General features: G+C 33.4%; 1 protein-coding gene across 2 annotated transcripts in view; it reads right to left on the reverse strand.

Moving 5' to 3' along the window:
• Positions 1-23,045, reverse strand: part of LOC130246452 (glutamate receptor ionotropic, kainate 5) — a 209,669-nt gene that overhangs the window by 83,816 nt on the left and 102,808 nt on the right. For both annotated transcript variants that reach the window (XM_056479409.1, XM_056479408.1), the window contains exons 6-9: positions 16,570-16,667; positions 13,407-13,572; positions 6,679-6,857; positions 4,614-4,667 (exon numbers count right to left, since the gene is read on the reverse strand). In XM_056479409.1, coding sequence (XP_056335384.1) covers positions 4,614-4,667; positions 6,679-6,857; positions 13,407-13,572; positions 16,570-16,667 — 497 coding nt within the window. The remainder of the gene's footprint in view (positions 1-4,613; positions 4,668-6,678; positions 6,858-13,406; positions 13,573-16,569; positions 16,668-23,045) is intronic.

The following is a 23,045-nucleotide window of genomic DNA, read 5'->3' on the forward strand; positions in this document are numbered from 1 at the left end:
AACATTTCAGAGTGCCGCGAGCGAACCACGAATGTGACAGGAACCAACCAGGAAGCTTCACACTTACACAGTAATAAATGTAGATAAATTACCTCAGATTAATGATTTAACAAAGGCAGATACAGATGCTCTGTCAGTGATGATCATCACATCACACATTTCATATTCAACCTGACTTCAGTGCACTTCTTCATAACCATAAAAAAAATACAAACGAACGAAATAACGTGTTCAGGAACATGAAAAAATAGGGATGGACAAACGAACGAACAAATGAACGATCCATCGATCAAGCGATCAAATGAACAAACGAACGAAAGAACAAACAAGCGAACGAACAAACAAATTAACGAATGAACGAGCGAACGAACAAACAAACTAATAAAAATTAACTACGTTGAGTGAAGCAATCAAACAAACAACCTTGCGGCATTTATATTAAGTTAATATTGTGATGCTGGTCTTTAAAAAATATATATATATATATATATATATATTTTTTTTTTTTGGTTGTTGAAAACAAGCGGGGAAGTTCAGCTCACCAACAGTCCAACGTTTTCCTCACAGCATTATAAACTGTTATTTCTGTCCAACAGTTAGTATTGGGAGGCAGCCCAGGTTTGCCGCAGTTAATAGCCTACTCCTACGCTGAGCTGAGGTTGCCAGAATTTTCTCTAGCACTTTGTCAGCACTGTATCATACATATTTAAATTTGACCATAGTAATAGTTATTGTATACAAGTTATTTATAGTTTCTAATGTTTATATTTTTACTTATTGATTTGATGGCCAGATTCTGTTAAACAAAATAATTTAATATTAACAATTTATGGTTTTAGATTAGGCTAAATCTAAAGAGAAAGTGAGAACCCATAAAAGTAAAATGTATAGCATATACATTTAATAGCTGATGTAGGTTAGTAACCTTTATTCTACAACAACAACAACAACAACAACAACAACAACAATAATAATAATAATAATAATAATAATAATAATATTTGATAATTCCTAACATTTATATAGCGCTTTTCTGGACACTCAAAGATCTGTACATATTGGGGGGAATCTCCTCATCCACCACCAGTGTGCAGCATCCACCTGGATGACGTGACGGCAGCCATACTGCGCCTGACCACAGACCAGCTGACTGGTGGAGAGGAGACAGAGTGCTGAAGCCAATTACAATATGAGGGATGGTTAGGACAGAGGCTAATAGGCAAATCTGGGATTTTTAAATGTCAGGACCTCGGTTTAACGTCTCATCCAAATGACGACACTCACTGAGCAGTATAAAGTCCCTTCACTATACTGGGGCGTTAGGACTAACACAGACAGCAGGATAAGCGCCCCCTGCTGGCCTCACTAACACCACTTCCGGCATCAACCTAGCTTTCCCATGTGGTCTCCCATCCAGGTACTGACCGAGCGCAGCCCTGCTTAGCTTCAGTGGTCGAGAGTTGCAGAGAGCTAGCTGCCGACAATAGTGGCCTAGCCTACATACAATTCCAGCATTCTCTAAAATGACAGCTTTAACAAACCATGTTTTCCCAACCACTTTGAATTTATGACTAGTTAGAAAATTCAGAAAATCATGTAGAAAAAACAGCAGTGGATGCCATAGTGACATTCAACATAATAATGAAACTAACAGTAAAACCAAATTACTATGCACTCACCACACATACTATCCCACATTCATAGTGAAATCAAGAGCAATATTTACATAATCAGAAAAGATCGACAGGTTTTTAAATAGCCTCATTGACACAGCAGTTAGAGTTTTTGCAAATATCAGCCGCTCCCTACAGGTTTGGGATAACCCTCATCCATAAATAAATAGTAATTTACTGAAGGCAATTTTCAACCCAGCTAGAATTTCACTCAACATAAGTGGTGCCCATTGGGAACGTTCAAGAAAAACATTCAAATTTGGCTCAAATTATTTTTGAAAAAGCTTTTTTAGGCTGCCGTTGAGTATCATGGCTTTCACCTTATCTGTTAAATCAATCAGCTCTTGCACTTTCTCGCCTACTGGCAAGTGGATAATCTCAAGAGGTGCTGCAGGTAGTGAGTTTGTCAATGGTAAAGTCAACAAAGACTTTTTTCTGTAGCTAAGTGGAAGCAGTAGGAGAGCTCTTGGAGGATCCTTCAATGTTACCACAACAAATAAGCTTTTAAATTATTTATCACAAACCACTGCCTTTTATATGGCGGCTGAAGGCAAGTGGGTATCGCTGAAGCCCAAAGATCTTCAAGTGGGACGGAGTTACGCTGTAAGTAGGTTGGGTGATCGCTAAGTGGGAGAGATTTAGGCCACAATTAGGTTGGGTTAAGGGTTGGGGTAGGTGTAGACATAATGAAACTCAACAGGTAACCGTGAGGTTGGGTTAAGGGTTGGGGTAAGTGTAGACATAATGAAACTCAACAGGTAACCGTGAGGTTGGGCTAAGGGTTGGGGTAGGTGTAGACATAATGAAACTCAACAGGTAACCGTGAGGTTGGGCTAAGGGTTGGGGTAAGTGTAGACATAATGAAACTCAACAGGTAACCGTGAGGTTGGGTTAAGGGTTGGGGTAAGTGTAGACATAATGAAACTCAACAGGTATCTGTGAGGTTGGGCTAAGGGTTGGGGTAGGTGTAGACATAATGAAACTCAACAGGTCACTGTGAGGTTGGATTTAGGGTTGGGGTAGGTGTAGACGTAATGTAACTCAACAGGTAACTGTGAGGTTGGGTTAAGGGTTGGGGTAAGTGTAGACGTAATGAAACTCAACAGGTAACCGTGAAGTTGGGTTAAGGGTTGTGGTAGGTGTAGACGTAATGAAACTCAACAGGTAACCGTGAGGTTGGATTTAGGGTTGTGGTAGGTGTAGACGTAATGAAACTCAACAGGTAACAGTGAGGTTGGCTTTAGGGTTTGTGTAGGTGTAGACATTAATAAAACATGAGGTTACTGTGAGGTTGGGTTTAGGGTTGGGGTAGGTGTAGAAATTAATAAAGCACAATAGGTAACTGTGAGGTTTCGTTTAGGGTGGGGGTAGGTGTAGACGTAATGAAACCCAACACGTAATAGTGAGGTTGGGTTTAGGGTTGGGGTAGGTGTAGACATTAATAAAAGACAAGAGGTTACTGTGAGGTTGGGTTAAGGGTTGTGGTAGGTGTAGACGTTAATAAAACACAACAGATTACTGTGAGGTTGGGTTTAGGGTTGTTGTAGGTGTAGACAAAATTAAACCCAACAGGTAACAGTGAGGTTGGGTTTAGGGTTGGGGTAGACAATAATAAAAGACAAGAGGTTACTGTGAGGTTGGGTTTAGCACTGTGGTAGGTGTAGACATAATAAAACCCAACAGATAACAGTGAGGTTGTGTTTAGGGTTGTGGTACAGCCCACTTGGAGCTCAAGTCCCACCTATTTAGAGCTGATCTGTTCATTTGGAGCTGCCTCCGAACTCTTATACTCTGGGAGGATCCAATGCCACCTATCAGAACACCCATTCACTTTTTCCAGAGATTCCCATATGCCTTCGTAGATTTTTAACCTACATTCTAAAACCTTCCAAAGTGCATGTGCATATCAAGAAAAGCTGTGAAGTGTCCTTGTTCTGCCACTGACCCCTCCAGTAGCATCATGTGCTTTTGATTCCTCCTGAGGGTGCTTGTCATATAGTGTATAAATCCAGGTATGATAGATAACATTAATGTCTTTGAAGGGCTCCATAATGGCAAGTGTCTTTCATCTTTAGTCTGGTTCTCAATTAGATTGCTGACAATGCGAATCTGACAAGACGATGACCTTATTTCAAACGCACACTTAATTTTAGAGACTGCTACTGAAAGCCATCACTCAATCAACAGCCACCGAGGAATCTGGTATACATTTGCAGTATTGCCTGGAGGTTGTCTGCATTTGTCTTCTTGTTCTTGGGGGGAACGCTTGCCAGAGATGAATAAAAGGCTGAGATTGAATTTGAAAGTTCAAATGAGCCGTTTCATAAAAAGAACTTTTATCCTTTTATTACACTTTCAGAAAAGATGCACATCAAAAATCTTTATGAAACCATAATGATACTCAAACACGGCGCATTACTAAATTAAAAACATTCAGAGTTAATGTAAATCAACTCATCTTCGTTCACACTCATATTCACGTATCTTTAGACTTTTACGCTCTTAGCATAATTGCTGCCTCGCTGCAAAGTGAGCTCTGGCTTCCTCCCAAATCCAAAAATAAAAAGATGCATGTTAAACAAATCTATAAACGGCTTAAATATTTGCTATTTACTGAGACGATAAGAAACAACATATTTTGACAGTCTCAAACCTTATCTCGCATGACTCAGTTTGCCTCTCAAGGTCAAATGCTTTAGCCTACTTCACTTTAACTTGTAACAGTCCTATTAAATTCCCAAGCTCACAACAGAAGCATATGCGACCTCAAAACAAGGACATAATCCACCTCATCCACAATGATGATGATAAACGGCATGGATGTGCTTTGCATCTGTGATGAGCTGGTCAATGGCCAGGACTGCCATCGCTGTAACTCGATGAAAGTGGGTTAAAGGGTAGTGTGTCATTGGAAAAAATGGGAAAAAGGCCTTTGTTTACCATTGTGGTGAGGATGTACTTGTAGAAGGCTGATGTCATTCCTAATTCTGAGGCCTAGAAAGATGGAGAAACAGCAGACGTATACTACATTAGAGTCAAAACAGACAAATCGGAATTTTAAGCATCTTTGATCAGGTTTTCAGACAGCGGCATCGTTCAAGAATCATTCTACACTGCTGATTTGAACCTAATAATCATTTTTAATAATAATAATAATATAAAAAGACACTTTCACTCAACCTTGAGTGTAACAAAAAGCAACTGTAAAATCGTATTTCTAAATCTCCTAACATGTCTAGGATTTAGCGCTTACCCAGCAGGCACAAGACATCCATATTTTCAATAGTGACTCTTGATCAGCTATAATACCGATTCAACATCGCAAATCCTAGCAATGTAATTATTGCGAATGAACATACTCAGCAGACACAGAACGTCAACATGACGTCAGATTGATGTTGTACCCCAACGTTGTGGGGACGTTGCATTTTGTTTGGAAATGAAAATCTGTTTAACGTCAGAACCCAACGTCAGGCCAATATCAATGTCCAACCTAAAATCAACCAAATATCAACATCTACATCAGCTTGACGTTATGTGAACCTTGCCAATATGACATCTATCAGATGTTGGATTCTGGTTGCCATACCTGATGAATAAATGTTAGCATTTGACGTCAATATGACGTTGGTTTAAGATTGATTTTGGTCACTTTCCAACACAACCTAAAATCAACCAAATATCAACACCATTTGATGTGGTTATTGGACGTTAAAATAACATCCACAGAGGCTGGCTAGACATTGAATTTTGGTCACCTGACGTGACAACCTAAATCTAACCTAATATTAGCGTCTTATGGAATTGTGTGCCTGCTGGGAGTTTCCTGCAGTCTGTATGCATTTTTGCATTACTTTTGCATGCCACCATTGGTTGAATATGAGCATATGCAAACATTGGCCAGATTTTTTCCATTTTTTATTTCAACTGATTTTTAATTTCACTTTAAGCTGTTAAAAAGAAACCGTGTCACGTGAAAGGTGTTAAAGGAACACTGCACTTTGTTTTGGAATTAGAGGTAAACAGTTAAGTTTTACCATTTTTAAATACATTAATCTGATCTCCAGGTCTTGCAGAATCACTTTTAGCTTAGCTTAGCACAAGTCATTGAATCGGATTAGACCATTAGCACCTCAAAAACTTCTATTGAAAAGAAACATTGTCATGTGAAAAGTGTTAAAAGGATGCTGCACTTTTTTTTGCGATAGAAGTAAACAATTGAGTTTTAGCTTTTTTAAATCCATTCAGTGGATGTCTGGGTCTAGCGCGGGAGTAGTTTTAGCTTAGCTTAGCATAAATCATTGAATCAGACTGTTAGCATCTTGCTCACAAAAAAGTTTTCATAATTAGTACATAGATAATTAGTTTTAGTAATCGACGCAACTGCAAAATAGTCAAGCTTTAAAATGGAAAGTTATGGAAATTTTTGAGATGCTAATGGCATAATCTGACTTTAGCTTATCTTAGCATAAGTCACTGAATCGGATTAGATCGTTAGCATCTCAAAAATTTCTATAACTTTCCATTTTAAAGCTTGTCTGTTTTGCAGTTGCATTGATTACTAAAACCAATTATCTATGTTAGAGTTATTAAGCAAGCTATTGTATAATGTTGGTTTGTTCTGTAGACTATTGAAAAAATATATATATAGCAGAAAGAGGTTAATAATTTTGACCTTAAAATGGTTTTCAAATTAAAAACAGCTTTTATTCTAGCCGAAATAAAACAAATAAGACTTTCTCCTGAAGAAAAAATATTATAGGAAATACTGTGAAAAATTCCTTGCTCTGTTAAACATTATTTGGGAAATATTTGAAAAAGAAATTCACAGGAGGGCGAATCATTTTGACTTCAACTGTATATAATGTTGACTACTGTAAATACAAATGACTATAATGACTAATATATTAATTACTATTAATACAAATTAAATTAATTAATAAGTTAGTATTCAAACAAACTGGAAATAATACCATAAAAAATCAGTAAACATGACCACACCAACCTTTTTTAGTATTAGTATTGACACTGATGCATTGGCATCAATGATAATAGTTGCAACTTTGTCATCCCGGATTTCCTTCAGCAGGGGTGTGGGGTCCAAATTTTCATCCAGCATCCTGACTGAGAGAGTTTCCCGGGATATGAGGAAGTGACGCACAAGCTCCTCCAACCTCAGCAGGCCTGGGGATATAACACAAAACCACAAATCTTTTAGCTTACCATATTATTACAGGGCACTTGTGAAACATTAGCAACACTTTAATAAATATTGCAATTCTTTTACAGTGATTGTACAGTTGAAGTCAGAAATATTAGCCCTCCTGAATTATTAGCCTCTCTGTATACTTTTCCCCCCAATTTTTATTTAACCAAGTTTTTTTCGAAACTGTTTTTCGAGTTTTGTCAACACATTTCTAAACATAATAGCTTTAATAGCTAATTTAACAACTGCTTTCTTTTATCTTTGCCATGATGACAGTACATCATATTTGACTTGATTTTTCCAGATACTAGTATTCAGCTTAAAATGACATTTAAAGGCTTAAGTAGGTTAATTAGGTTAATTAGGCATTGTATAAGGTTTGTTCTGTTGACAATCGCAAAAAAATTGCTTAACCTATGTGCACTGTTCAAATTTACTATTTTTAATTATTTATTTATCATTTATGCATCAGATAATCAGTTAATCAACCTCATTCCTGATCAAAACTACTAAATGTTTTTAAAAATGACAGGATTTTAACTGTTTAATTGCTAAGTTTACAAATAATGTCACTGATTTGGTGAAAAAACACACAAAATGGCGTATTTTCAATATAAAAATTAAGTGTGGACTGGATTTTGTTAACCTTTATTCACAGTCTTGAACATGTGAACGATTAGTAACAACATTGGCTTTGACGCGATGTCAGATTTAAATTTTTTCTCCCTAATTTACTGTTAGTGGCTGTTTTTTGCTTCGTTGACTGCTATTATATCCACATTTGATGGTGCATAAATACACAGTCTTTGTTTTTGTTTACTCCATGTAGTTCTGAGAGCTGAGATGCATAATTAGATTTTCTCAGACATATCGAGGTAAGTGCGCAAAGGTCACTCTCACACACTCACAGACACACATACACACACTTTAATTTGCTGTTATACTCCATATATAATCCAGAAACTAAGCTTTTTTTTGCACAGGCTTATCTAAAGGGTTAATGGTGCCATCTGATGAACAACAGTAAAAATGACAAATCTGATCTCTTCCGAACAGGGAAAACCACCAACAATCAAAAATGCATGATTATATGGTGTCATGGCTTTGTAATTAAAAAATATGGTTGTAATGGAAGTCAATGGTGCAAAAACAGCCACCAACAGTAAATTAGGGAGAAAAAAAAAATGAAAATGAATCAAAAACAATGCATCAAAGATGTTGTTTGGCATGTCCAAGAATTTGATAAAATTATCAAAATCCAGTCTATAATTAGTTTTTATATTGAAAATACGCCATTTTGTGTGTTTTTTTCACCAAATAAGCAACATCATTTATGAATTTGACAATTAAAGAGGTAAAATCCTGTCATTTTGTAAACAATTTTGTATTTTTGATCAGGACTGAGGTTGATTAACAGATTTATACAAAACGATTTGAAAAAAATATCAATCAGATGCATTTTTACAGCATTAATTTTGTGAATGTTTTCATCTCGAACATAACAAAAGCATAGTAAATTTGCCCAGAGTGTACAGTATCATTGAGGGTTTTTTTTAATTCAAAGCATTTTCCCAAAATATGTGTCAAAATAAGATTTGTCACCAAAAATCATTCTGCTAGCTGAAACACAGAAAATATTGTGACCAAATTAAGACTCAAAATCCCCCCAGAGTGGATGAAAACATCCCCAACAGTACAAAAGGGTTAAGGTGGTTAATAATATGGAACTTAAAACGTCTTTTTTTCTTGTTTTTGTTTTTATTCTAGCCGAAATAAAACAAATAAGACTCTCCAGAAGAAAAAATATTTCAGGAAATACTGTGAAAAATTCCTTGCTCTGTTAATCATCGTTTGAGAAATATGTGAAAAAGAAATTCACAGGAGGAATATCAAGTGTGACTTCAACTCTATATCAGAATGGGCATTCATCATAAATCCTATACTGTAATAATTCAAATAAATGTCAAGTAAACATCTACAACGTTCACAAACTGTCAATTTCCGTACACCTTACCTTTCTTTCCACCCTGCTCCTCCATATTAAAGTCAGCGACTATCGAATGAAGTGACTTTGAGAGCCAATAAAGTTAATTCCATATGTACATAAATTTGTGCTCTGAGCCACCACAAAATCCAATATGGTGACTTCATTGATTTTGGACAGCGGTCAACAAGATGCACGACTAACGATAACAGCGAGGGGAAGTGATGAAAGGGTGGTTACTCAAAACAACCTAACAAAACACTGCGTGGTATTCATGTTCTCTCATGCAGCCACATTAGCAGGGAATTAGCAATGAGCACATCCATGCATGCTAATGTACAAGGGGGGCTCAAAGGTGCACAACCACTTGCATCTTAAACAGACGTACACTTTATCATGGGCACAGACTGCAATAATTATATGGAAAAGGATGTGATAACAGTAGATATGCAAACAGCAGTAAACAGTGGCGCGTGAAAGCGTAGCTCCATTTCCCAGACCGTACCAATCAAGCGAGAGCTGCTCGCATAAGCAAGTCACGAGAGATCAACTTGCAGTCAGCATCGTAGCGGCTCACATACGTTTCACTCTAGCACACTAACTACTCCTCATTAAGCAGAGTCAACAGAGTATAACAAATACAATTCATATTTCTTCTTGTTTGTTTGCATGCGGACACAATCCTTAATGTGATGTCCCTCATGGTGAATATAGACAGCACTGCGCACTGAAAAAAATGTTGGAGCATTTTTTTGTATATACGCTAACCGGCCACTTTATTAGGTACACATTACTAGTACAGGGTTGGACCCACTTTTGCCTTCAGAACTGCATTAATCCTTAGTGGCATAGAACTGTCAAGGTAAAATATTCCTTAGAGATTTTGCTCCATATTGACATGATGGCACACACAACCCAAAGGTGCTCTATTGGATTGATTTATGATGACTGTGGAGGCCATTTGAGTACAGTGAACTCATTGTCATGTTCAAGAAACCAGTCTGAGATGATTTGCGCTTTATGATATGGCACGTTATCCTGCTGGAAATAGCCATTGGAAGATGGGTACACTGTGGTCATAAAGGGATGGACATGGTCAGCAACAACACTCAGGCAGGCTGTGGCGTTGACACAATGGTCAATTGGAACTATTGGGCCCAAAGTGTGCTAAGAAAATATCCCACACACCATTACGCCACCACCACCAGCCTGAACCGTTGAAACAAGGCAGGATGGATCCATGTTTTCATGTTGTTGATGCCAAATTCTGACCCTGCCATCTGGATGTTGCATCAGAAATCGAGACTCATCAGACCAGGCAACATTTTTCCAATCTTCTATTGTCCAAATTTGGTGAGCCTGTGCGAATTGTAGCCTCAGTTTCCTGTTCTTAGCTGACAGGAGTGGCACCCTGTGTGGTCTTCTGCTGCTGTAGCCTATCCGCCTCAAGGTTGGACGTGTTGTGCATTCAGAGATGCTCTTGTGCATACCTCAGTTGTAACGAGTGGTTATTTGAGTTACTGTTGCCTTCCTATCAGCTGGAACCAGTCTGGCCATTCTCCTCTGACATCAACAAGGCATTTGCGCCCACAGAACTGCCGCTCACTGGATATTTTCTCTTTTTCGGACCATTCTCTGTAAACCCTAGAGATGGTTATGCGTGAAAATCTCAGTAGATCAGCAGTTTCTGAAATACTCAGATCAGCCTGTCTGGCACCAACAACCATGCCACATTCAAAGTCACTTAAATCACCTTTTCTTTCCCATTCTGATGCTCGGTTTGAACTGCAGCAGATCGTCTTGACCATGTCTACATGCCTAAATGCTTTCACTTGCTGCAATGTGATTGGCTGATTAGAAATTTGCGTTAACGAGCAGTTGGACAGGTGTACCAAATAAAGTGGCCGGTGAGTGTACATAATAAATAACATAATCATCTTCTGATGTATATGTGTTATTCATTTTGTATGAGAACTTCTCACTAAGGATTTCCATTAGATCATTAGATCCAAGTCTCATCTGTCAGCTAGATGTTAGTTTGCTTGATTTGCTTATACACTACCTCACAAAAGTCTTGTCGTCTATCCAAGTTTTAGGAACAATAAATAATAACTTGACTTCTAGTTGATCATTTGGTATCAGAAGTGGTTTATACGAAAGGCAAAGACCTCTTGATTACGCTTATTTTACCAAAAAATAAAAATGTGTTGGGACAACATGAAGGAACTGTGTGGAAGCCCGCATTTTTACAGTGTTTATGAACTGAACTACCACAAGAGTGCTAATTGCTAAAAACTACATGCTTGTTGGCAATAAAGCTATTATAATCATCTTGCAAAAAAATTCACAAGATTGAAGCTAATAAATGGCTTAATCTTACAACAAAATAAGTAATTTATTTAAGCATGGCCCAGACAATAATAACATCATATAATAGGCAGCGAGCCTAATGATAATGCACTTAGGTTAAAAATAAAGTGAATTGCAGTGTGAACCGGCGACTGTGAAATGAATTAGAGAGTGTGCTTAAGGTTTCCATAATCCTGGACCAGGCCGTATCCTGAGCAGCTGCTATGGTGGTCATGGAGGAGTGGAGATCATGAGCCTGGTTTCTCTCGAGGATTTTTATCCTTTCATCAATTGGTGAAGTTTTTTACTCACAGCTGTCGCCACTGGCTTGCATGGTTCGTGACCTGTAGAGCTGCGCATCGATGGATTTGCTCTTCAGTGTTTGAACTCACAGCAGGGATTTATTAAACCACACTGAACTGAGCTAAACTGAACTGAACTTAAACTCTGAAAACTGAACTGACACTGTTTTAAATCACTGTAATCTTCTATGTGAAGCTGTTTGACACAACCTACATTGTAAAAGCGCTATAGAAATAAAGGTGAATTGAATTGAATGTTTTTACAGTGTTTATAAGCTGCTACGTGAACTAATACAAGAGTGCTAATTGCTAAAACTACATGCTTGTTGGCAATAAAGCTATTATAATCATCTTGCAAAAAAATTTACAAGAATGAAGCTAATAAATGGCTTAATCTTACAAAAAAATAAGTAATTTGCTGAAGCATGGCCCAGACATTAATAACATCATATAATAGGCAGCGAGCCTAATGATAATGCACTTAGGTTAAAAATAAAGTGAATTGCAGTGTGAACCGGCGGCTGTGAAATGAATTAGAGAGTGTGCTTAAGGTTTCCATAATCCTGGACCAGGCCGTATCCTGAGCAGCTGCTGTGGTGGTTATGGAGGAGTGGAGATCATGAGCCTGGTTTCTCTCAAGGTTTTTTATCCTTCACTTTCGTCAATTGGTAAAGTTTTTTTCTCACCGCTGTGTCACTGGCTTGCATTGTTCGGGACCTGTAGAGCTGCACATCGATGAACTGAACTTAAACTCTGAAAACTGAACTGACACTGTTTCAAATCACTAGGATCTTCTATGTGAAGCTGCTTTGACACAATCTACATTGTAAAAGCGCTATAGAAATAAAGGTGAATTGAATTGAATGTTTTTACAGTGTTTATAAGCTGCTACGTGAACTAATACAAGAGTGCTAATTGCTAAAACTACATGCTTGTTGGCAATAAAGCTATTATAATCATCTTGCAAAAAAATTCACAAGAATGAAGCTAATAAATGGCTTAATCTTACAACAAAATAAGTAATTTGCTGAAGCATGGCCCAGACATTAATAACATCATATAATAGGCAGCGAGCCTAATGATAATGCACTTAGGTTAAAAATAAAGTGAATTGCAGTGTGAACCGGCGGCTGTGAAATGAATTAGAGAGTGTGCTTAAGGTTTCCATAATCCTGGACCAGGCCGTATCCTGAGCAGCTGCTATGGTGGTCATGGAGGAGTGGAAATCATGAGCCTAGTTTCTCTCAAGGTTTTTTATCCTTCACTTTCGTCAATTGGTAAAGTTTTTTCCTCACCGCTGTCGCCACTGGCTTGCATGGTTCGTGACTTGTAGAGCTGCGCATCGATGGATTTGCTCTTCAGTGTTTGAACTCACAGCAGCGATTTATTAAACCACACTGAACTGAGCTAAACTGAACTGTACTTAAACTCTGAAAACTGAACTGACACTTTCAAATCACTGTTATCTTCTATGTGAAGCTGCTTTGACACAATCTACATTGTAAAAGCGCTATAGAAATAAAGGTGAATTGAATTGAATGTTTTTACAGTGTTTATAAGCTGCTACGTGAACTAATACAAGAGTGCTAATTGCTAAAACTACATGCTTGTTGGAAATAAAGCTATTATAATCATCTTGCAAAAAAATCACAAGAATGAAGCTAATAAATGGCTTAATCTTACAAAAAAAAAAGTAATTTGCTGAAGCATGGCCCAGACATTAATAACATCATATAATAGGCAGCGAGCCTAATGATAATGCACTTAGGTTAAAAATAAAGTGAATTGCAGTGTGAACCAGCGGCTGTGAAATGAATTAGAGAGTGTGCTGTGAACAATAAACGATTCATAGTTTGTAGTTGATTGTGTTGCCGCTTTCCCGGCAGACTTACACTCTGCTTTGGCACAGATCAGGCTGGCCGTCGGGTAACTGAAAGAGCGCAAAATGGCACCGATGGCCAAGCTTAAATCCTCGTTGCTAGGATACAGCGTCACCGAGGCAAAGCGTAGATATGGCAAGCGCGGCGTCTCCTCTGGACCGATCTTGATGTGAGGGATCTGGGAAGAACAGACAAGAATAAAGATGGTTTTTCAATCCTGTCCTGGAAACCCATAGCACAGCATAACTTATTTGTCTTCCTTATTTAACACAATGGATTCAGATCATAAGCGCATTAGATGAGAGCTCTGTGAACTGATCTACTGTAAGTGTGTCAGATAAGAGAAAAACACAACGTGCGCAGAGCGACGTGTTGCCAGAACCACGATTGAAAACCACTGATTTAGACGAACAGATTGTGTAATTGACTAACATTGGTATTCAATGGCTGATGCTAATTTCTAAAGCAGTGGATTTCAGCCGAGCCCGTGGGGTCCCATAGCTGTGCGCATGTTTTATGTCTTTTATTGAACACATCTTATTCAGATCCTCAGCTTGTTGGAAAGGAGTCTAAATTCAGCATGCCGGGATCAGTATTTTTGTCTGTTATGAGAGTTTCTGAGGTTTTTCACACTGCGCTTAAAGGAACACTCTAGTATTTTTGGGGAGAATAGGCTCATTTTACAACTCTCCTAGAGTTAAACAGTTGAGTTTTACCATTTTTGAATCCATTCAACTGATGTCTGGTTCTGGTCGGAGCACTTTTAGCTTAGCTTAGCATAATTCATTGAATCAGATTAGACCGTTAGCATCACACTCAAAAATGACAAAATTTAAAGCTATTTAAAGCTCGATTCTTCTGTCGTTACATCATGTACACTAAAGCCTCATTCAGACTACAAGCAATACGCAGCGGCAAAGCAACAAGCGACCGTTCATTTCAATAAAGATCGGACTAGAGCTGTAATCGGGCCGTAAAAGTTAGGGCCCGAGCCTGACAGAATTCGGCCCGAGACGACAAGTACATTTTGATTGACAGCTTTTTAGTAGTCCGAACCCGTTTATATCCCGACATTATTCTAATGTGCACATGCACACAACTCTTTTGATTTTTTCATGAACGAGTTGTTTCTATGTGTTTAAACATAATTTATTCATAACAAATGTAGGTTATAGGTCACTTGGAAGTTGGAACAAAGAAATAAAATAAGTCCTCTGTAACATCGTAACATCTCAGCACTCTAAATAGGCCTAGGTACATACACTTAGACTTTAAATTGGCCAACACACCTTAAAAAATAAGTCTTTCTTAACAAATTAAATTTAAATAAATTCTAAATTATGACGGGTATTTGGCAATAACAAAATTAAGATCAAGTTTCGCCACTTCACACTCTGGAGGAGACAGTGAAGCTGAATATTAAAAGAATATTGCCAACATTATTCTATATACTCCGTCTACATTATGATTTTATGGTTTAATTAATATTTAGTTATAATTTGAAAACCCTTTACTCACCAAGATTAGACTACATGTTTTTGTGGAGGAACATTGTTGAATCCACTGTAAATGGTTTAGCGCAGTCTTGTGCTCACTGAGCAGCACTGAACACCCTTTCACTGCTGCTGCTACTGACCGGGATGCATACTGTTCTGACTAATTATTTTGGGTAGGATTGTTTGTTCATCTTCCACCAGCCAAGAACATCCACTTCATTGTTCATGACAGCTTTCTGTACGTTGCTCTTTAGCGCTCTACCGTAATACGCAGTGTACGAGCGACTGCTGAAATACCTGAGCGGCTAGTATGACCATTATTTTTTGAGCTAGTGGCTGGCCTGAACGCAGTCAAAATTCACTCTTTTTGACTTCTTCATCATCATTTGTTTCACCTTAGCAAGGATGGATTTAATGTTGTAACAAATGATTTGATTACTTTCTCGTGCTAATCGAAATGCATCACATGACTGTTCATAACCCCAAGCCTGGGCTTAGAAGAATCTGCTGCTGCTTTCAGTGGTATGGCAATAAATGTCATGTAAAATGGCATTCGAACTCACATTATTAGCATTTAACACTGAATAAAGCACATGAGGTGTACCTGAGGTGATGATTGTCAGTTTTCTGTTGTTCAGTTGGAATAAATAGTATAATAATATATCAATTTGAGGAGTTGGTTAGGACAGAAACTCCTTTTAATATGAAAATATTCCTCCTATTGGGTGTCATTGCTTTTTTTAAACACGAGTTAAATCAGACTTTAGGCTCGATAGTCACTTGCTCCTGTTGGTCATCAATCTGGCAACCTGTGCTTGTTTTAATCCAGGAATGCAATGCATAGTTTAACCACTGGGTGTCAAACTTACATATCGCACCGGCTAAAAAAAATAGCTACAAGTTTCCTTTAGAGTTTTTTTGGCACATGAATGTTTAAAAATGGACATTTATAGTTACTTGTAACAGTCATGAACAAAGTATAATTACTTCTTTAAATGAAATCTCATATACATAGTTTATACATAGCTCTTTAAAACTAATAATAAATATGTTATTACAATGTTTAGTGCCTAAATAGTGAAAGTGAAAGTAAAAAAGAAAATAAATGATTCCTTGGTCTTTTTATACCCTAATAAGGCAATGTATCATGGGAGATACAACTCATAAAATCCTAAATAAATCAAATATGTTTTAAAAATTAATAATTCTCAGGTCCAGATGACATAAAAAAATCACATTTAATATTCTTTTGCTTTCCACTCTTGCCCGTTTAAGTGTTAAATTATATTATAACCCATAATTAAAGTACCCGACCAGACTGTGTATAAATATAACACAATTAAGAGACTGTAAATCAGGTGTACGCAGAATGACTGAAATTAAATGCACACTCATTTCATGCAATACTAAATTGTTAATTGGCTGAGTGGGCACCAAAACGGCCAGATATCGACCAATTAATCATCCAGGCTGATATATCATTCTATCTCTAACCGTAAAAAGAGAGAGAGAGAGAGATAGAGGAAAAAAATATGAGAAATTAGGTCAGACGGAGAGATGCTTTTCAAGCAGCAAAGCAAAGGCGCACAGGAAATAATGGCCTGTGGCTGAGCAGCAGTGTAAATTTATCATCTCAACAGAAAAAAAACACACACACACGCACTTCCTTTCATTCTCACCTCTTTTTCCCCACATATATGACTGACAGTGGATCCAGAAGCGGGACTGGAAGCGGGACCGATGACAGACACCACTCCTTTTGGCAAGATCTGACACACTGAGAGGGGTAAAGACATATTATTAGAAAGAGACAGATAAATAGAAGTAGAGATAAAGAGCGACACAGTGACTGAACGAGAAAGGAACAGGCTAGAGAGACAGACATTACAGTGGGCTGTGAAAAAGCCAACAACTTGGACGACGTCCAGCTCCGTGTCCTGTTCCTCGATGATATATCAAATTAGGAGTCAATGCAAAGCTCTTTTTGATTAATTACATCAATAAGCACAACACAGATTTATGCTCTGCCTACAGGAGATTGCTGCTCTAATTCTACATATGAACGAAGGAGAGAGAGAGAGAGAGGGAGAGGGTGTATATTTAGATGAAAAGATTCTTTTGAACTGTGTTGCATTGAAATGTTGAGGGCACCATGCATGCGTGACATGGCCATGTAATTCATTTCGCATCAAATGAAAACCTTTTATCCTCTTATTTTTATTGTGAATGTGTGATTCAGTCCAACGGTTGAAGGTAATCTGACTTAAAAATTGACTTCTTTCTTTACCCGTGCACATTATGCTAAAGAAAAAAAGAAGAAAGAGTGTTTCATTAGAATGAAATTACTGTCTGCACTGAAAATATTAACCGATAGTCAACTAGAAAATCAAAGATACGAGTTCTAGGTATTGTTATAAACTGATGTTGTAGGTAATTCAGGTTTAAATGATCTTGTGAACGGTTAATTTAATAATATAATATAATATAATATAATATAATATAATATAATATAATATAATATAATATAATATAATATAATATAATATAATATAATATAATATAATACAATACAATATAATATAATATAATATAATATAATATAATATAATATAATATGATATAATACAATATAATATAAAATAAAATAATATAATATAAAATAATTTAATATAATATAATATAAAATAATATAATATGATATGATATGATATAATATAATATAATATGATATGATATGATATGATATGATATAATATAATATAATATAATATAATATAATATAATATAATATAATATAAAATAATATAATATAATATAATATAATATAATATAATATAATATAAAATAATATAATATAATATAATATAATATAATATAAAATAATATGATATAAAATGATATAATATAATATAATATAATATAATATAATATAATATAATATAATATAATATAATATAATATAATATAATATAATATAATATAATAAAATATAATATAAAATAATATGATATAAAATGATATAATATAATATAATATAATATAATATAATATAATATAATATAATATAATATAATATAATATAATATAATATAATATAATATAATATAATATAAAATAATATGATATAAAATGATATAATATAATATAATATAATATAATATAATATAATATAATATAATATAATATAATATAATATAATATAAAATAATATAATATAATATAATATAATATAATATAATATAATATAAAATAATATAAAATAATATGATATAAAATGATATAATATAATATAAAATAATATAATATAATATAATATAATATAATATAATATAATATAATATAATATAATATAATATAATATAATATAATATAATATAATATGATATAAAATGATATAATATAATATAATATAATATAATATAATATAATATAATATAATATAAAATAATATAATATAAAATAATATAATATAATATAATATAATATAATATAATATAATATAATATAAAATAATATAAAATAATATGATATAAAATGATATAATATAATATAAAATAATATAATATAATATAATATAATATAATATAATATAATATAATATAATATAATATAATATAATATAAAATAATATGATATAAAATGATATAATATAATATAATATAATATAATATAATATAATATAATATAAAATAATATGATATAAAATGATATAATATAATATAATATAATATAATATAATATAATATAAAATAATATGATATAAAATGATATAATATAATATAATATAATATAATATAATATAATATAATATAATATAATATAATATAAAATAATATGATATAAAATGATATAATATAATATAATATAATATAATATAATATAATATAATATAATATAATATAAAATAATATAATATAATATAATATAATATAATATAATATAATATAATATAATATAAAATAATATGATATAAAATGATATAATATAATATAATATAATATAATATAATATAATATAATATAATATAATATAATATAAAATAATATAATATAATATAATATAATATAATATAATATAATATAATATAATATAAAATAATATGATATAAAATGATATAATATAATATAATATAATATAATATAATATAATATAATATAATATAAAATAATATAATATAATATAATATAATATAATATAATATAATATAATATAATATAAAATAATATGATATAAAATGATATAATATAATATAATATAATATAATATAATATAATATAATATAATATAATATAATATAATATAATATAATATAATATAAAATAATATGATATAAAATGATATAATATAATATAATATAATATAATATAATATAATATAAAATAATATGATATAAAATGATATAATATAATATAATATAATATAATATAATATAATATAATATAATATAATATAATATAATATAATATAAAATAATATGATATAAAATGATATAATATAATATAATATAATATAATATAATATAATATAATATAATATAATATAATATAATATAATATAATATAATATAATATAAAATAATATGATATAAAATTATATAATATAATATAATATAATATAATATAATATAATATAATATAATATAATATAATATAATATAATATAATATAATATAATATAATATGAGTCTGATTTCTCCTGTTTTGATTCTTTGTTGCCTAGCCTGATCTTTCGCCTGTGTTTTGACTACATTTATTGGATTACTTTTATACCTTTCCTTTAATAAACTGCATGTGGATCCGCAGTGTCAGTGTCCACTTCGTAACACGTTCTAATATGTAACACCATTTTCATAATAACTTCTACATAACCACTACCTTATGTAATCTATGGCAATGAAATCTTGCCATACACCTGAACACTGTTTACTTTTATTACCTTTAGTCTATAGCTTCTGGCAAATGGAGAAGGCAGATCATTATTATTATTATTATTATTGTTATTATTATTGTTATTATTTTTCAGAAGATTCAGTCAACATGGTCACTAAACTATTCGATAAGCTTCAATAAAAGGAATCAAATCAAATGAATAACCAGACATCATTGCCACCATGCCATTAACTGCAGATTAATGTTGGTGATAATGTTCAGTTTCTTGTACAGACATATAGTTTTGCTTCAAAAGACCTCAGTGTATCATTTTTTACTTATATTTCATGAATCCCCAAAGGCTAGAGTTTCTGCAAAAAAAAAAAAAAATCTTCATTAATGTTCTACTAAAGATAAAAAGGTCACATAATGTAAATCTAGGATGGCCTGAGAGTGAGTAAATTAACTGCAGCATTAAATGAACTGTTATGTATATTTAGGTGAATTATCCCTTTAGCAATATATCTAGAAAATAATACCGTCAAACTTTGCTTCTCATTCAAAAGCATCCTCAAAAAGTCTACTTTTCAAACAGCAGTACAATATTGTTCAACCCTAAACTGGTTTTTATTTAAAGGGACATATGTTTTTGGAAATATGCTAATTTTACAACTCTTCTTGAGTTAAACAGTTTAGTTTTACTATTTTTGAATCAATTTAGCCGATCTTATTAAAAGCAATTTTAGCTTAGCTTAGCATAAATCATTAAATCAGATTAGACCGTTAGCATTTAAAAAATTTAAAAGTGAGATTAGAAGCTTTGATAGGTTTTTTTATTCAAAGCTTGATTCTTCTATAGCTACAGTGTGTACTAAAGCCAACGGAACATGAAAAGTTGCTATTTTCTATAGCTAGGAACTATATTCTCATTCTGGCATAATAATCAAGAAACTTTGCAGCACCATGGCTGCAGCAGGCACAATGATATTACACACCACGTAAAAATAGTCCCCAGCTAGGTAACAATGATAATACACATCGCTGTTATCTAGTTCCTAGATTTTATGTCAGTTTTAGTACACAGTGTAACTACGTAAGAGTCAAGCTTTAAGTAGGAAAATTATTGAAACTCTTTTTTTGAATTTTGAGAGAGATGCTAATGGTCTAATCCGATTCAATGATTTATGCTAAGCTAACAACAGATCAGCTAGAATTATTAAAAAATGGTAAATCTCAACCGTTTAACTCTTATAAAATAAGTCTATTTTTAGTGGAGTTTTACCATTTTTGAAACTGTTCAGCTGATCTCTTTTTAGCTTAGCTTAACATAAATCATTGAATCAGATTAGACTATTAGCATTTCGCTCAAAAGAGAGATTTGACAGTTTTTTTTTAAGCTTGACTCTTCTATAGCTACAGCATGTATTAAGGCCAACAGAAAATGAAAAGTTGCTATTTTCTATGGCTAGAAATTATATTCTCATTCTAGCTTAATAATCTTTAAAAAAGAAACTTTGCTGGCGTAATATAGCTACGTAAGAGTCAAGCCTTAAATAAGAAAATTATTGAAACTCTTGTTTTAAATTTTGAGTGAGGTGCTAATGGTCTAATCCGATTTAATAATTTATGCTAAGCTAAGATAACCAGAGATCAGCTGAATGGACTTAACAATGGTAAAACTCAATTGTTTAACTCTTATAAAATGTGCCTATTTCCAAAAATGTGGAGTTTTACAATTTTTTAAAACCATTCGGCCGATTTCTGGCTAGCTTAGCTTAGCATAAATCACTGAATCGAATTAGACCATTAGCATTTTGCCCAATAGAGAGATTTGACAGGTTTTTTTATTATTAAAAGCTTGACTCTTCTATAGCTGCAGTGTGTACTAAGGCCAATGGAAAATTAAAAGCTGATAATTTTACTTTAAAAATTTGCTGGCGTACCATGGCTAAAGCAGGTACAATGATATTGCACAGCTCCTAAAAATAGTCCCCAGCTAGGTAACTAGATAATGATAATACACATTGCTGTTAACTAGTTACCTAGCTTTTATGTCAATCTTAGTACACAATGTAACTACATAGGAATATTATCGAAAATCGTTTTTAAATTTTGAGTGAGATGCTAATGGTTTAATCCGATTCAATGAATTATGCTAAGCTAAGCTAACCAGAACTCAACTGAATGGATTCAAAAACGGTAAAACTAAACTGCTTAACTCTTAGAAAATTGAGTTTTTACCATTTTTGAAGTCATTCAGCCAATTTCTGGTTAGCTTAGCTTAGCATAAATCACTGAATCGAATTAGACCATTAGCATTTACCCAATAGAGAGATTTGACAGGTTTTTTTATTATTAAAAGCTTGACTCTTCTATAGCTGCAGTGTGTACTAAGACCAATGGAAAATTAAAGGTTGATAATTTCACTTTAAAAATTTGCTGGCGTACCATGGCTAAAGCACGTACAATGGTATTACACAGCTCCTAAAAATAGTCCCCAGCTAGGTAACTAGATAATGATAATACACATTGCTGTTAACTAGTTACCTAGCTTTTATGTCAATCTTAGTACACAATGTAACTACATAGGAATATTATCGAAACTCTTTTTTAAATTTTGAGCGAGATGCTAATGGTTTAATCCGATTCAATGAATTATGCTAAGCTAAGCTAACCAGAACTCAACTGAATGGATTCAAAAACAGTAAAACTAAACTGCTTAACTCTTAGAAAATTGAGTTTTCACCATTTTTGAAGTCATTCAGCCAATTTCTGGTTAGCTTAGCTTAGCATAAATCACTGAATCGAATTAGACCATTAGCATTTACCCAATAGAGAGATTTGACAGGTTTTTTTATTATTAAAAGCTTGACTCTTCTATAGCTGCAGTGTGTACTAAGACCAATGGAAAATTAAAGGTTGATAATTTCACTTTAAAAATTTGCTGGCGTACCATGGCTAAAGCACGTACAATGGTATTACACAGCTCCTAAAAATAGTCCCCAGCTAGGTAACTAGATAATGATAATACACATTGCTGTTAACTAGTTACCCAGCTTTCATGTCAATCTTAGTACACAATGTAACTACATAGGAATATTATCGAAACTCTTTTTTAAATTTTGAGCGAGATGCTAATGGTTTAATCCGATTCAATGAATTTTGCTAAGCTAAGCTAACCAGAACTCAGCTGATTGGGTTCAAAAATGGTAAAACTAAACTGTTTAACTCTTATAAAATGAGCCTATTTCCAAAAATGTGGAGTTTTTACCATTTTTGAAATCATT

The sequence above is a fragment of the Danio aesculapii genome, chromosome 19 (genome assembly GCF_903798145.1).
Source record: "Danio aesculapii chromosome 19, fDanAes4.1, whole genome shotgun sequence".
Classification (NCBI taxonomy): domain Eukaryota; kingdom Metazoa; phylum Chordata; class Actinopteri; order Cypriniformes; family Danionidae; genus Danio; species Danio aesculapii.